General features: G+C 43.8%; 1 protein-coding gene across 1 annotated transcript; it reads right to left on the bottom strand.

Moving 5' to 3' along the window:
* Positions 1 to 9,116: 9,116 nt before the first annotated feature.
* On the bottom strand, positions 9,117 to 16,144 carry CPNE9 (copine family member 9). The gene is made up of 7 exons (XM_063296407.1): positions 16,020 to 16,144; positions 15,547 to 15,728; positions 13,334 to 13,461; positions 12,431 to 12,533; positions 11,983 to 12,040; positions 11,579 to 11,652; positions 9,117 to 9,654 (listed from the first exon to the last, which is right to left on the bottom strand). Exons 2-7 carry the CDS (start codon positions 15,694 to 15,696, stop codon positions 9,502 to 9,504), a joined length of 666 nt encoding a protein of 221 aa, XP_063152477.1. The 5' UTR covers positions 15,697 to 15,728; positions 16,020 to 16,144; the 3' UTR covers positions 9,117 to 9,501.
* Between the last annotated feature and the right edge of the window lie 943 nt (positions 16,145 to 17,087).

The raw sequence follows: 17,087 nt of genomic DNA, 5'->3' as shown, positions 1-17,087 counted from the left end.
GTTCAAAGCGTTTCACGTCCGCAGTTTCAGGAATCTTTTCGGTCCGACCATCATTTATTATCCGGTTGTTCATGCGGAGAAACATGAGATTTTCTGGGTCAGAGCTTGGCCCTTCACAGAATTGCCCGGACCTCTGTGGGTTTACCCAGGTTGGTTTTACTGAGTGCAGTAAAACTAGGGGTCAAATAAGTCTATGTAGGTATGATAGTATTTTTCGCCAGTATGATATATTAAATAAACTAGACTTTCATGCATTGCTGTTCTCCAGAGGCATTCCTACCTGAACTGGTATCACCTGACAGAAAACCTAGATGACCTTTATCCACCATGTCAAATTTTAATTAAGCCCTGAGTTAAGAACATGATACATGTCAACAGTGGGCTATAAAATATTGTTTGAACTTCACAAGAAATCAAAAGATGTAACAGTGAGAAGCAGACAGTATTCCATGTTGGTTTCTAGTTTTATATGTAGGGCCACAAGTGATAGATCCGTTGTCTACAAGGCACAGTAACCACACCTAAATCGGGACCACATCTTGTAGACTTGCAAGAGATTGTGGAAAAGCATGGAGGGAAAGATATCTTGCCCGTGCTTTAAAGATTGTCCTGCATTTACTGCCAAGATTAAATCTCCCCTCCCCCCTGGCTTTAGTCCCCTCCAAAGTATTGCAAATAGTATGAGTTTTAGTTTATTGTCACTTCACGCAGCAGCACCTTCTCAAGGATGGCTGTTTGTGGAGTAGCAGTCCTATGAAAGCCTCTTAAAAGTTGATAGACAAAAAAGGTAGATCAGACACCATTTTAGTTCCAATTATTCTGCAAGAACAAGAGCTTGGAATGAAATATCCAGGTTTTGTAATGATACACTTGAAATTATGTCATTTATGTAACTGGGTTTTTAATTTGCATATTTTATTTAATCAAATTAAATCAATTATTAATGCATACAATTTGATTTTTGTATTGTGCTTTTTTAAACTAAAAAATTGATTAGAGGGGCAAGTGCCAAGAAAAATAAAAGTCACATATTAATCCTGTAATTCAAACAAATTCTGTGATATTTCAGGTTCTCCAATGTTATTTTTTATTAAAGTTTGACTAATAATATTTTGGATATTTAAGACACAAAATACAACATGGATGATAACTTGAGCTTCAACTGTGAGTGCAGGCTACAAATAAGGTAAAGTGAAGTAACCTTCAGATTAAGTCTGAACTCCTGGTGACTTCATGAACGTGTCTGTACAGTATTGTAGTGATAAGATCACTGAAATGGTTTGCCGCTACCTTCTTTTAGGATGTTTTTTCATTTCCCAGTATAGCCTACAGATCTGGTATCCCCTGCACAATCCAGCTTAGCTTCCAGGTCCAAATAAGGTTAGTCAGGCATAAACAGATTTCCAAATTGTTTCTATGATTCTGACATGGATAGTAACAGTCAGTATTGTTTGTTTGGTAGTTTTGGTCACTCATGATAAAGTTGAGTCTGTCACATGTGGAGCATCACATGTTGTAGTTTATAGTTATTATTCTGTACTAATTCTCACAATTTAGCCCCATGATATACTCAGTGTACCCTTAGGTGATTACCTTGACATGAACATGATACAGCATTGAAGAGCTTTGGGGGTAAGTTTAATTTATTGCGTTACCCAATTGTAGTCGTATCAAAAAAGGGAACAACTACAATCTCTTTAAAATCCAGTTTTAAAATTTACAGGAACAAAGCTTCCAAAAGATGGCACTGTGACTTTGGCTATCTCTATCAACGTTTGCAGCTACAGCTGAGAATTGGAGAAGGTTCTCTGAAGCAAGAAGAGGGGGCAAATGCACCTTGGTTTTCTTTTAATTAACCTGACACCTTTGGAGAATTTTCAAGCAAAAGCCATTGCACACCTGAGATTTGATGTTACAGCTACTAAGGAAATAAATAAACATATGTATGCTTATTGACATAAGCAGTGTAGGGATTGTAAAACTTGGTAGCTAGGAATACAGAATCATTTCCACCATTAAGTTGTGGAGTGAATACAATCCAAGGAATAAAGAAGGTGCAAGTGACCAAGAAATCTGCAAGGAGCTTAACATGGAATAATAAAATGGATCAGATCAATATCTAGCTGAGAACACTCTCTGTGAACATCAAAGAATCCAGCATACTGGCTGCCACCTTCCTTAGTGCGACATTTTTATTTCTCACACTGGCCAACCAGATGCCTCTAGGATGCTTGTGGGCAGGAGGCAGAGCCATGCTGTAAGACTAGGCTGAAGCTCTGCCTCCTGGCTTGGGGCAGGGAAGGCAGTCATCATGTGTGGGGATGGCTAGTGCCCTAGAGCGCTGGTTGCATACAGGGACTGAGTTATTACCTGCCATTTGGGATTCTATTTTTATCTATGATTGTTGTTTACTTGTAATTGTATTTTTAGATACTATATTTTTATATATTGTAATTTTATTGTATATTTATTGCTTTATTGATTATTGTTGTAAACTGCCCAGAGTCCCTCTGGTGGGAGGAGATGGGCGGTGACAAATTTGATAGATAAAAAGAAAGAGAGAGAGAGAGAGAGAGAAAGAAAGAAGGAAGGAAAGAAAAAAAGAGAAAAAGAAGGAAGATGAAGCAGGCACTTAAGCAGAGAGGACAAAAAGCCAGGAATCTTGTCTAAAAGATCTCTTCCGGGAGGTAGATAAGAAGGAAACAAGTCTTTAAGGAAACAAGGGAAAAATGTCACCTGAACCAGAAAAAGGAAGTTGGGCCTGAGCACATGGAAACACCCCCCTGCATCCCATCAACAGCTACCAGACTTGCAAGGACTTTTGGGGATAAAAGGGGTCCTGAAGCCCATCCACTCTGTGAGTCGTCTTTGGGTCCAGACTTGGTGGCTTCTGTCCATCCCTCTAGCTAGTGCCTAGTAGCCTAGTTGAGAAGGATGTGGGTAAGTATGGATGAGTGTGTGTGTGCACGTGTAAGAAGGAACATATGTACATTTTAACCAGTAAAGTTTTGCTGTTACTTTAAATTCACTGGATCTCCGTGTTGTGCCTCAGCTCGGTTGAAAATGGTTTGTGTGTGTCCCTAATTATTTCCCGGCAGTTGACCAGGGCTGTGTGTCTTGTCTGCTCTAGCCGCACCTATCTGGAAAACCCAGGTAGAAAGCAAGGGGGGCTGACAAGATCTTTGTGTCTCAACAGGCTATGAGTGTGAGCGAGTGACCATGTGCCAAACCTGGGAGGCTCCCTCCCATTGTGGTTCCCCTGCAATTGATGTTTGAAAGCATGTGGCCAATCCCAACATAACCTTGCATGTTCACAACTGGTGTTACTTGATAGACCTGTATTCTATGGATTTATTCACTCTCCTTTTAAAACTGCCCAAACTAATGGCCATCATCACATCTTATAATTAATTTCACAGGTCAGTTATGTTCTATGTGAAGATGCCCCCCCCCCCATTACCTTTTTTCCAAGCTAAGAAGTTCAGGCATCCTAGCTTTTTATTCTAGGTAAAGTGGTCAAATCCTCTAATAATGCTAATTGCTTTGTGCTGTACTTTTTCTAGCTCTAATATCTCTTGTCAAACGCAGCAACCAGAACTCTACACAGTCTTTGCATGTGGATGTAGCACAGATTTGTAGAAGGAGAATTACAATGTTTGGGAGGCTACAATGTCAGTCCTTTTCATAATGCCCTGAATTTGCTTTTTTCCACAGCTGTTGCACTCTGTCAAAAAACTGAGGAGCTACCCACGCTAAGCAAATAGCTTTTTCCTGCTTATAGACAGCTCTATAACATATAGGTGATATTAGCTCCCCTGCCCAGCCCCCCACCATGTGCATCAGTTTACTCTTACTTGAAGTGAACCACATTTGCCATTTGGTTGACCATTCACTCAGCTTAAAGAGGTCCTTCTTGGGCTCTTCACAGTCACTTGGGAGGCTGTGAGTTCCAGTTCCACCTTGGGCATGAAGCCAGTTGGGTGATCTTGGGCCAGTCCCCCTCTCTCAGCCCTAGGAAGCAGGCAAGGGCAAACCACTGCCAAAAAACCTTGCCAAGAAAACTGCAAGGACTTGTCCAGGCAGTTGCCAGGAGTCAACACTGACTTGAAGGCAGAGAAAAAAAATCACGTCTTTTGGGGGAATGTTGTGTTGTCAAGGTGTAACAAGTAGCCGTACAAGTGGTGTTCTTCTGCTTCCTCTGCATCTGTGATTGGAGCATAGACTGGATCTCCGTAGTACTGAGCAGGTTGCTTTGCACCTGAATTGAGATTTATGGAATCATGTTTAGGATTTCATCCAAGCCCCTGACTTTGGCATTCTTTTATTAATAACAATTACTACTCTTATTTCTCCTATAACACTGTCTTCAGTCGAGGATCTAATGCTTCTCAGATGTGAAATGACCCATTCCAGTCCATTTCAGTTTGCTGATTCCCAGTCTTGATGCATCTGCTCTAACAATAGCAAATTTACCTTGGTTTGGGTACTGACATTCTATGCACGCACAGTATATGTATATTTGCAGCACTGAACTTTCCAATTGTCTCTGGCCAGATCAACGACAAACATTCTTTCAGTTTTAATCCAGACATGTCATAAATACCCATACTTGCCCTCTTCTCTTCTACAGTAGCTTGTTAGATGCTTTCTGACTTGGAAGGTTCATCTTCCAGTGTCATGTTGACCTCTGGTTCTCAATGGGCAGAATATTGGACTGGTGTGCATAAACCACAAGGCAGCATAAACATGTTGTTATAAATTAATTTGTGGGATTTGTGAGATTTTACACTTTGTCTCAAAGTTGGACATCTTGTTTGACAAAAGAGAGTTGAGATACAAGGGATCTTGCAAGTTTGGATAGAAGGTTAAATATATCTTGCAGGAAGGAATGCATGGATGCTTATTATGCTGAGTTGAAGACAATCCCTCCTTTGTTAATTAGACCGCATAACGCTTCCTGATTTCAGTAGCTGTTAATACACATGACCATTCTATGAATGCTCAGCACAGATGGCACAGATTTTATTCTGCTATTGCAAAGACTTGTTTGTTCCTTATAAACTAGCTTGAGACTTGGTTAAACAGCATTAGCTTACAGTCACTGCAATATATATTTTGGTTACAGTTTTTTATCCATTTTGTTTAGTAGTGACTTCATTCTCCAGCTATCTGCTAATTATTTTTTCCTGCAATCTCCATTGTTACCTCCATAAGGTATTAGCTGTTCCTCCACTGATTATCATCCAGGAATTTGAGCACAGGGGTCCTGTTGAACACATCTGGGTAAGAATACAAAGAGGAAATATAAAAGATACTATTGTGTGGATATGGTATAAATTGACAAGCCAGGCAGAAGATCTGGATAATGCCCTTCTGGACCATGTATACCAAACTTTCAGGGAGGAGAGGCTTTACTAAGACTCTATTAATGGGAGATTTTAATTACCGGGATATCTATTGGAAAAACAATCTGGCCAAGACTGCAAGGTTCCCTGAATTTCTCAGTGGTCTTGCTGATGGTTTCATTTTCCAGAAGGCTGAAGAAGAGGCATGGGGTCAGCCTTCCTAGATCTGATTCAAACCAGTAGCAAAAGAACTGGTCAAAGTGATAAAAGCATCTAGAACCTTAAGAGAAGCAGCCATGTCGTCTTGGGGTTCAAGATCTGACAGAAATTGGAGCAGAATTGTATGCATGCAATAGATTTGAGAACAGCCTATTTCACTAAGCTTAGAGAAGTACTAGGCAGGTTCTCTCAGACAGAAATCCTCAGGCCAAAGGGAGCACAGGACAGCTGGGAATATCTGAAACGTAAGATGCCAGAAGTTCAGTTGCACACCATTCTAATGAGAAAAAAAAAAAATCAGAGGAACTGAGGAAATTGTGATGGATGCATAAAAAGTTTCCAACCAAGCTAAGAATTAAAGGATACATGTATAGAAAATGGATACAGTCACTAAAGAGGCATACCAGCAAGTAGTTAATATCTACGGAAAGAAACTCAGAAAGCAGAAAAGGAATTTAAGTTTGCAACTGAAAGCAAAAAAAGTTTTAAAAAAAACAATGTCAGCAGTAGAAAGAAAAAAAAGAAGGGATGAGCCCTGTCCTAACAACCAGGAAACACTGAGACAAGGAACTGGTCTCTAATATTTATTGCTAGTACTTAACAGGAATCCTAACAAACTGAAGAAGCGTGGGAAAAACCCAGACATATAACCCCCAAGGGTTAAGGCGGTCCCGATCTGTGTCTCTTTGAATGGCTGAACAATTCATCAGTGCTACGCATGCGCTTGACAGTCTGGATGGGAGCCCCCTGCTCGCCATCCTTACTCATGACAAGCCCACTGTTTTGGAGAAAATGGTACGATAGTGAGCCCTGAACTGCTTCAGTCTTTTCCCCAAAGAGGAACTGGGTTCAGAGCAACTGGCACTAGGATGGAATGGCAGCCAAACAAGGTAAGTGAAGAGTTGGTCAGAGAACACCTGGCTATCCTGTATGAATTGACGCCTCAAGGGCCAGAGTAATTAGACCTGAGTCTTGAAAGAACTCGTGGGTATCATTTCACAATCCCTTTCTGCCATCTGTAAGAAACCATGGAAGATCAGCCTAATGCCAGAAGTTGAAGAATAAAAGCTATTTCTGTTGTCAAAAAGTGGAGGGAAATAAGGCTCATGTAATTATACATTGGTTGGCTTGATACTGATGCTAGGCAAAACTCTGGAAATGTTAAGCAGACGGTTGGGAGCATTTAGAAAAGAATGTATTTGCTTGGCAAGTGTCAACAGAAGTTTATCAAGATGTCATGCCGAACTATCCCGATCTCCTTTTTTGACAAATCGACCAGAGTGACTAGAGTGGACATAGCGTATCTTGATTTTCACAAAATCTCTCATGAGATCCTAGTAAACAAGGTGGCAAAATGTGGAATAGACTATGCGATTATTGGATGGATACAGAACTGGTTAAACTCCAGTTCTCAAGTGTGTGTGTGTGTGTGTGTGTGTGTGTACCCCATGAAATTGGGAGGAAGTTCTGGGCCCTGTCCTGCTCAACATACTTATAAATCAATTGGATGAATGGTTAGAAAATACGATTATCAAATTTGTGGGTGACACAAAGATAGGGGATAGAAAAAACCTGAAAAGACAGTCTCAGACTGCGGACGGATCTTACAGCATGAGAACAATGGGCCAAAACCAGAAAATTGAGCTTTAGCAAGAACAAATGTGAAAGCCCTCATTTGGGTAGGTAAAAGCAAAAAAATATGAGTATTGGATGAGGGACATCATATTGGGCAGCAGCACATGTGGAAAGGATCTGGGTATACTTGTGGGTCACAAGGTGAATATAAGCCAACAGTAGGATGCTGCCCCCCCAAAAAAATCCATCTTGGTTTTGATTCTCATTTCACTAAATTTGAATTACTGTTACAATTTTAATTCCACCTCCCGCCTCCAACTTACTGTCACATTAAATATTACAATTCAGCAGCAGATTTGGGGGGCTCATGATTTCCTCATGGGGGAAATCATGGCTTTTCATAGGACCATAGAAGGATCGGAAGGCCAGGGAAGTATGCCAGGGAGGATATGAGAAATAGGGACAAGAGGTGGAAGAGGATAAATGAGAAGGCAAATAAGAGACTTAATCCGCCAATCATCTGTGTGTCCCTATTATTGCCCCCAAAACAGCAATTGCTTACCTGCCATAAAGTTACCAAGGAACTGAGGCCCTTCTTCTAAATTAACTGGAGCTCTTTGGGCAAAGACACCAAGGTAGCACCAAGTCAAGGTTGACATTACGGCACAGCTTAGACCTCCTGTCCCTAGCAAATGAGCCGAGGCAAACATCCTGCCAGCTGCTTCTGTTGCAGGGCCAGGGCTGCACTTTCCTTTCATAAAAGCAGAAATAAAGTAGGCCACCCACCCTGCAGTGGGAATTCTCTCTCCCCATCTGCTTGCTAGTTTCAAGCAGTTGAACCTCACAGGCTGGACTACTGCTTCCGCTGTGTGCTCAGTATCTATCCCTAGAGGCGCTGCGTAAGAACTGGAGAACCATCGCATGGGTTGAAAGAGCCAGCTCGTATGTCCAAAACATCAGGGTTTTCCCAGCCACTTAGAGAGCTGAAATGGTTGTTCTGGACATGAATTTGAAAACAAGGCACCTCCCACATTACTAAGAAATTGGTAGTTTAGCTAGGCCCATGTTGGCTCTTTAAGAGTGATCAGTCCATCCTGGAGCAATCTCTGGACAGAGGAAAAGAAAGCATGTGAGAGGAAAAGCGGGTGTCCGAGAGAGAAAAAAAATATTCCTTGTCCAGTGTTGACACTGATCACAGTCCTGCTAGGCTGGCCATTATTTTAGGGTAGAAGTAGAAACCAAATGAGGACACTTGATTGAATTATAATTACTAAAGACGAGGTGGGCAGAATGTCAAGCCAATATAACTCCTTTTATGGATCTTGAGGAGCACTTTCAAATATTCCTCCCCTGAGCCTATTGCTAACCTAAAAATTTATTACTTGGGCCTCTGTCACCCAATTCCTACCAACTGTGCTTGTTGAAAAATCCTACCTGCTCCATCTCTCTCCGACCTTTTGAAGACTCTCTCCTCTCCTCCATGTTCTCAGAGTCCCTCCCATCCTATCTAAACATATTTCAGATCCTAACCTTTTCCTAGGAGGTTGACCTTGGAGCTTATCCCTGAGGAAATGCAACCATTGATGGACTAAGTCCCCACCTTCTGGTGAAAAAAAGGAAAGCATCAAACTGAGTTAGACTTGGTAAGGAAAAAAATGCAAGAAAATTTCTCTGCCTGGTACTAGTGTGAATCTGTTTTGGTCTCTCCTTGTTTCCCCCATGCTGTAGCTTGTTGCCAGAAGTGTCCACATCCCATATTTTTTTCAGATGCGCAATGCCTGTGGCTGCAGCGGACCAGCAGTTTGCAGTGAATAAAATGTATCTACTCAGACTCAGGTGTGTTAAATGGAAGTAGGGCTGGACAGGGATCTTCTCTCTTGAACAGGCCCTTGTCTGGGAAGCCTAGAGATGGTGACAGGTACTCAACATTGACAAAACAAAATAGTCATAAGAGATCCTGGGACCAAGGATACTTTATTGTCAATAACCAGGCAGAAAGAGGGCTCAGTGGCACCTTACTAAGCAAACCGGTCTTGAAACAAACACAGCTCCAGGACCCCTGGCATGATGCCTGCTTCTTCTGAACTTCCTCTTCTGTGCCTCTTGCCAGGGCTGTTTTATGAAACTGGAATCAACTTGGGATTCTGGGTGGAGCCACACTTTTGTGCTGGTGTCTCATCTTGTGTGCGAAGCATGGCATTCCTGTCCTGCCCACCTCCCCGTAGTGAACTTCCTGCCCCATGATCTAGCCAGTTCTGAATGAAAGAGAGGGAAGAGCCCGTATTGCCTAGGTGGTAAGCATCTTCCCAGTCCCAGCTGGAGCAGAATTATCTGAATGGCTCAGGCTATGTGGAGGACAGGGCTACTGTGGTCTAGCAGAAAGGGGCTTGATGTCACGGGTCTTCATATACGAAAGCAGCTGCTCTGGGATTTCAGCTAGGACGTCCTTCGCCAGGCGTGCCATGCTTAAAACGTGGTTGCCGGAATGATCTACGTAGTCTCGGAAGGGCACAAACTACAACAGCAGGAAAGACACAGAAAGGCAGTGGGTACTGAATTAGATTCCCAAGTCCAGTGCAATCTTCTTGGGCATCAACTGCAGCAGAAGAGGGAAGGGAAAACTTTATATTTCCCAACTCTGCTTACGTGGGCAAAGATATGAGGGCTGAATCCCACCCCCCACCCCCCATGTATCTGTTGCCCTAGAAATATGTAGGTCCACTCTACCTATCATATTGTCAATATTTTAATTTTGTTTTCTTATAACCAGTGGCAATAAAATAAAATAAAATAGACCCAGTGGTCAATAAAATAAACACTGAGATCGATCATAGCTCATATGTGGGCTTATAAGCTCTGCAAGAAGTTAGATGCAGTCAGTGAAGATTAGGGTAGACCTACATTTCACGTGCTCGCTCAAATGAGGACAGTATCTTCCAGACTTCATTCTTCTTTAATTTCCAATTCCCAGCCCATGAACAACAACAAATCCTACTATTTCTCTTGGATAGTGAACTCTGCACACTCATCCGCAAGGATAACTTAATATTGTAGAATTATATGAAAATAAATGTCATCTTTTCAGGCTGGCATCTGATCCGGATGGTAAATTAAGAGCTGATGCCCAGTCCCCTAGGTCATGAAAGAGTACCTAAGTCTCTCTCTTGGCCAGCATATTGTATAAAGCCACAGGCACATATGATAACCTTGGCAGACATTTTCAAGTCAGCATGTTGAGAAGTGCTGATGGAAGTGCAAGAAAGTGGAAGTGCTGGTTAGGACAAGCAAACCCGCATTCCTAAAACACCTTCTCAGGGACTTGAGAAACAATACAGATAGTCCTCAACTTATGGCCATTCATTTAGCGACCATTCGAAGTTACGATGGCACTGATAAAAGTGACGTACGACCGGTCCTCACACTGAATGGCTGTCACAGCATCCCTGTGGTCACGTGATCAAAATTCAGGCTCTTGGCAACCGGCATGTATTTACAACAGTTGTAGCATCCCGAGGTCATATGATCGACATTTGAGACCTTCCCAGCTGGCTTCCAACAAGCAAAGTCAAAGCTGGATTTGCTTACTGACCATGTGATTTATTTAACAACCATGGCAGACAAGGTCATAAAATTAAGCATGGCTCACTTAATGGCCACCTTGCTTAGTGACAGAAGCTCCAGTCCCAATTGTGGTCATAAGTCGAGGGCTACCTGTAGACCCTGCCAGCTCAGCCATAAAACACTTAGAAGCTTAAGAAATTTTGATAACACTGGAAGAAAGATAGTGGGGGGGGGGCATAGGCTGTACGAAGCAAGACCAGTATGAGATAAACCTATAAAAAAGTAACTCACTAAAAGTAATTAAGTTCATAAGTTCACTGTCCTTGTTCCCCCATTGCATCATTGTCTTTGTAGTTCTACCCCATTACCTCATAGAATCCACCCCATGTTTGACCTCACTAGTACATAAAATGCTGCTATATCCAATCAATTATCTTGCTGTATCCAGTCATGTATATATCGTAATATAAGGAGGCGTTTATAGAAGGGTTGCATCCCTGCCCTCTTTCAGTTTGGTCTCACTGCCTCTCGTATCGTAATAAATCATCTGTGTTTCAATAGAATGGTGTGCTGGTCTCTGGTTTAAACAAATTTGGGGGAAATTTGTGAGAATTTTTTCTCCTACAGAAGCAGATCAGAGTGCATGGAATACCCTGCCCCCCTCTGTTCCTCACAAAAGGCCCCATGATGAGCATGAAAAAGGCTCTCTCTGAGGATAGCTCTTGCAGAGCTCTTGATGATAATCAGTTAGAAATCCTGGCAGCTCACTCCTTGCATAGCTTGAAACTGTTAAGAGAAACAAGTCAGGAATGAATAACTCACCACAGAAACCTTCCCATGGCCCATTCTAACCAGCCAGATTCTCAAAGAAGAGTTACCTGTACAATGTCTCTCTCAGCATAACGTCCCCTGGAGGAGACTCGTACTTCATCTCCATCCAGCTCTTCCATAGCTGAAGATGACCAAAAAAAATATATCTTAACATCTGCTGCCATCTCCCAGGATAACTGACTGACACCCAGCTGGAGAATAAATCTTAAGGCCCTTATTTCTGCATTTCACTCTAGCTTTGCAAAGGAACAGCTTCCCTAGCAAAGCAATCAACAGCAAGCAAGTTCTGTTTTGAGGCTTTGCTTATGGATGCAACCAGCCAAGGACTGGGATGCCAGCCCTGGTGTCTTGCCAACCTGCAATCTTCTCAAAGCATCCAATCCATTTGTCGGCTTCATCTGACTCAATCCCTTGAGCGCCCATTATTCATCTGGATGAGAAGAACACTCACCCCCAAACTCAGCAGGGCCCACTCCCACGATGATGACAGACATGGGCAAGGAAGAAGCCTGTAGAGTAGAATGTTATTGTCTCAGCTGCAATTTATGCCGTGTTCATCAGTTTACACCGCAGGCAATCAACGAGTGCCTTCCAAAGTTTGGAACTTCTATTCCCACTATCCTGTGCCAAATGCCACAACGGCTGGTAACTGAGGTAGGGGAAGACTAAGTCATCTGGAGGCTGCCTATCTTTGTATATCTACATGTGCACGCACGCACACACACACACACACACACACGATTAACAGTCTACTGCCTCTTAGATATTTTTCTGCATGTGGGTGGCTCACAGACTGTTAATGAGGGTGGCATTTGGAGCTGGTAATGTGCTTTCGTGCCCCAAACCCTGACCCTGTTCCTTTTCTTATTACCCAACTAGCCACACCAAGGCTGACTCACGCTGACAATTGCTTCTTTAGTCTGCAGCATGTCAGAAATCACTCCATCGGTGATGATGAGAAGAACATAATATTGCGATCCATCAGTGACCTGGGCAGCCAAACTGGAAAACAGAGAGAGGAGAGTGATGGAGAACACTGATTTTAGCACTTGCTTTCTCCTGGCTTCCCGTAGCTGCCTTGATTCGTTCCTTGAAAGCCCTGTGATGTCCACGGTTCTCTTGTCCACAGAACCACAACAGCAGCCTTGTTAGGAAGCTAATATTGCAAGAAGCTGCCTTTTGTTTCACACAGGATATTTGATGCCTATGAACACTGACTGATAGCAGCTCCCTGCATTTGGAGGCTTTTCGCCCCTTCTTTTGCAGATTGGATCTGGGTTATTCTGTGGGTAAAGCATAAGCTCTCCCCACTGGTCTACCTTCCCATTTCTTTCACCTTCTTCTTCTTTTTTATCCGTTCAATTGTGTCCGATTCTCGGAGACTGCCTGGACAAGTCCCTGCAGTTTTCTTGGCAAGATTTTTCAGAAGTGGTTTGCTATTGCCGCCTTCCTAGGGCTGAGAGAGTGTGACTGGTCCAAGGTCACCCAGCTGGCTTTGTGCCTAAGGCAGGACTAGAATTCCCGGTCTCCCAGTTTCTAGCCTAGTGCCTTCACCACTACACCCTCTTCACCTCTTTACCGTTCTTCACCTTCTTTACTGCTGTACAAATCGTGCCTGGGCCTTTGCCTCGACGGATCAAGCAATGAAGATTGCAGTTAAGATGCCCTTGAAGATCCGATGGAGACACTCTGGGCCATTTTGGCTCCCAGAAGCCTTGGCTGAGAGCGGCCCGCTTGACTCTTCAACGTTTTTGAGAGACAAGAGGACAAAAAGGTGGCTTCCTCTTCTCCCCCCGACTTACCAGGCCACCTGGTTGATGACAGGTGCAAAGTTGGTGGGTCCATACAGCTGCACGGTACGCAGGCTTTGGAAATAGGATTCCAGTACTCCTTCGATGCCCTCGCAGCTGGGGTTGTCTGGGTTATTGTTCTAGGGAGACAATGGCACAGCTCAGCAAGCGGGACACTGTGGTCATGAGAGACTCTTTGCTGAGCACTCAAGGGCTTTAGAGCTGGGAATTCTGGGAGGGGTGAAGAGCATTGTGTCGGGGAGGTCTGTCCTTAAGCACTGACAAACTTCTCAGAAGCATGAGGACTAGAACTTTGGGTTTTCCTAGTGAAAGAGTCATAGAAGTCTACCTGAGAACGGTTTTGGATTTCTTTGGCTGGGTTACATAAGCTGAGGCATAAACTAAATGTGTACCTGGCTATGGGTTTGAAGACCACATTCGACCGTAATCTAATCCATAAACAACAGGGGGCAAGTGAGTAGGAGTGTCCATGGTATGTGTACGCGTGTGCGTGTGCGCACGTGCAAAAGATCACAGCAGTGTCTGCACAGTCAAGGCTCCATTCCTTTTTAACATGTGCTGCATGAGTTTAGTAAAGGTAAAGGTTTCCCTTGACATTAAGTCCAGTCGTGTCCAACTCTAGGGGGCGGTGCTCATCTCCGTTTCAAAGCTGAAGAGCCAGCGTTTGTCCGTAGACACTTCCGTGGTCATGTGGCTGACATGACTACACAGAACGCCGTTACCTGCCCACCGAAGCGGTACCTATTAATCTACTCACATTTGCATGTTTTCGAACTGCTAGGTTGGCGGGAGCTCACCCCGAAAAAGAGACAGACCTTGGATTGCACTGGTTGTGGCCACCAATTTGACTTTTTTGAGCCACCCTGCAGATGCCCTTGAATATGGCTGACCCTTATGTATTCCTCACAATGGTAAAGTTACAATGGTAACAAGTAGTTACAGTAGTCCTCAGTTAACGACAATAATTGGGATCAGAAACTCTGTCACTAAGTGATGCGGTCATAAAGTGTGATGTCATGTGACTGCTCCGACTTAAGATGGTAGTTCCAGCAGTTCTAGCTGTGGTTGTTAGGCGAATTCCCTGTGCTTGTTTATTTATTTATTTATTTAATTTATTATTCACATTTCTATCACCACCCATCTCCCCCTAAAACGGGGACTCTTGTTAGGCATGACATCACGTGATTGCCATTTGCAACCTCCTGCCAGCTTCCCCTGCCAGCTTTGTTTATCAGAAGCCAGCAGTGAAGGCCACAAATGGCAATCGTGAATGCAGGACGCTGCGACCGTTGTAATTGCAAGCCAGTTGCCAAGCACCTGAACTGTGATCATGTGACCACAGGGACACTGTGATGGCCGCAACTTTGAGGACTGTCTGTAAGTCTCCTCATTCAGCACCATCATAATTTTGAAAGGTTGCTGAACGAATGGTTGTTAACTGAGGACGACCTGTTCTAAAAATCTTCAGGGAAAGGAAGCCCTAGTATGTGAATTCAAAATAGCCCTGTGGAATGTGAACATGCCCAGTGGCCAATAAATTCTGAGTGTCCATGGAGGAAAACTAGAAATCTGTGAAGAATGGAATGGGGTGCCTTGGGAAAGGGCTTAAGTGGCTAGGAATAGGAATGGGCGGGGCAAGAGGCTCAGAAGAGACCCTCCCTAGTTTCTCGGGTGGTAAAGGAGACAGGTTTTCAGACTTGCAAGATTCTGTCAACGTAGCAAAGTAGAATTAGCTCATCTGGTTGTGATTCCTATCTGGTTTACCCCGTGAAGCCAACATCAGTGTTACAAGTCTGAAAGTACAATCCTTCCCCTCATCTCCTTTCAGCCCCAGAAACTAGGGAGGGTCCCTTCTGAGCCTCTTGCCCTACCCGTTATCCAGCTGGGGGCTAGGCTGTCTCTTATCTGACCATTCCTTTGCTAGCGTGTTTTGGCCCCAACTCTCAAGGTCTTTCCCACATACCATTATAAGCCCTGACCCCTAAGAAAGCCATTTTTCTGCAAGAGCATAAGAAGCTCCCTCATAATGTGTTAAACCAACAATTCCTCTGGCCCGTCTTGAATAGTAGATCTCCCCAATAGATGTATCATTTCAGATCCATTCAAATGAAGATGCCAGGGATGGAACTTGGAATTACATGTGTATTGGCAAGCATTCTCCTGTTACGGTCCCTCCCATCTTCACACAGAAAGTTCCTTCTTACCAAAGGGAACTGATGAGACACTTTGCCATCTGGTGGGATCTTGGCACCAAAGCCATAAGCAGGGAAAAGTTTGTCACTGTCATAATCCTGGATGATTTCGCCCACTGCCTTCAGTGCCATGGCATAGGAGCTGAGCTGGTAAGGGCTCATGTAATGAAGAGAAGTGGGTTGTGAGGGGTTCCCTGTGAAAAGGCATTTTGTCAGACTTGGCTTGTCTGTTCCTCCCATCAATTACTTCATTATATCTTCATTGTCCATTCCTACATCCTCCTCCTCAACCACCCCTCTCCAGTGGGACCAAGTGAATTCTCATCATATCTCCCCAAACATGGAATAATGGGAGCATAGACACTGCCCAGATGTGGCCACTCCACAAAAATCTCAGCCAGCATCAGAGTCAACTTGGCAGCTTTGTTACCAACAGCAGAGCTGCACTCTGTTCCCATAGTGACACACTGGCATCCTGCACTCACCATTGGAGGCCGTGAAATCAATGGCGACTGTGAAATTCAGCTGCGTCCTAAGGATGGTGTGGAAAAGAGAGAGAAAAGGATGCTGCCATCCTTCAGAATCCCTTAAAATGTGCCAAGAGTGCTCCCTTTTTGTGTTAGGCAGTTAATCTTCTAACCAGCCCCACTGAGCCTCCCTCTTGGAGACCAGAGCAGCCCCATCCTCCCCTGCTTGTCACTCCTGAGGCATCTAATTCCTCATCACCTTAAAAGTCATTGTGTTCTGCCCCTGATGCCCTGTTATAATTCCCCCGCCTGGGGCAATGCCTCAGAGGCAGTGAAGACAGGAAGAGGGCTGAGGGCCCTTGGCCCTCAGAAACCAGGGACCTGAGAGGCATCCAGGATTTTCAACCGACGCACCCGCCTCGAATGTAATCAACAAAGGTGAATTCTGACTGCACCGTGAATGACAGAAGGGTTACCTACCAGGAACAGAGAAAAACAGAAGAGAAGGGAAAAAAAGTATGAGATATACTGGATGATGCAGTCATGTGGGGAAAAAGAACGATTTGGGGGTCTGTTTTGGATTGGCCTCAAAGAAGTGAATCAGGAAGAGACCGGATATATGATTTGCTTCAAGCAAGTATTTCCATTTTTAGAGCAGATTAGAAGTTTGACTGGAAAAGCTAGACTGTGCCCCAGGGAAAAGATTCTCATCACCTTCACATAACTCAGTGCCTTGATTTGTAAGGATAAGGGACAGCAGGGAGGTGGGCTAAGAGAAAAAAATGTCCTACACTTACAGTCCCAGAGTTAACGTACTTCTTTTTCTTGCATTTCTTCCTAGGGTTTGAAACCTGGAGACAGAAGAGAAGAATGAATGAGAGATGAGCACTTTTTCCCCTTCAACTAACAAATAATTAGCACCTAATTTCCATCTGTGAAAATGCTTCCTCTGCTTTTGGGGTTTCCACAGCCCAAGTACTACACAGATTCACAGAGCTGTAGGGAACAGAAGGACCCTACACCTCTTTCCAAAAGGCAGGGTCATCTACCTTTGCGTTTAGGCCACAGACTGCCAAATAGCAGCCC

The sequence above is a fragment of the Candoia aspera genome, chromosome 2 (genome assembly GCF_035149785.1).
Source record: "Candoia aspera isolate rCanAsp1 chromosome 2, rCanAsp1.hap2, whole genome shotgun sequence".
Lineage (NCBI taxonomy): Eukaryota > Metazoa > Chordata > Lepidosauria > Squamata > Boidae > Candoia > Candoia aspera.
This window is presented reverse-complemented; position numbering and strand designations above follow the sequence as displayed.

Excerpts from the sequence above, each read along its gene's own strand:
- CPNE9 (XM_063296407.1), bottom strand. The coding sequence starts at position 15,696 with ATGAGCCCTTACCAGCTCAGCTCCTATGCCATGGCACTGAAGGCAGTG. Across the intron at positions 11,653-11,982 it reads GGGCCCTGCTGAGTTTGGGG|CTATGGAAGAGCTGGATGGA; the intron begins GTGAGTGTTCTT and ends GGTCATCTTCAG. Across the intron at positions 9,655-11,578 it reads CTGAGAGAGACATTGTACAG|TTTGTGCCCTTCCGAGACTA; the intron begins GTAACTCTTCTT and ends CTGCTGTTGTAG.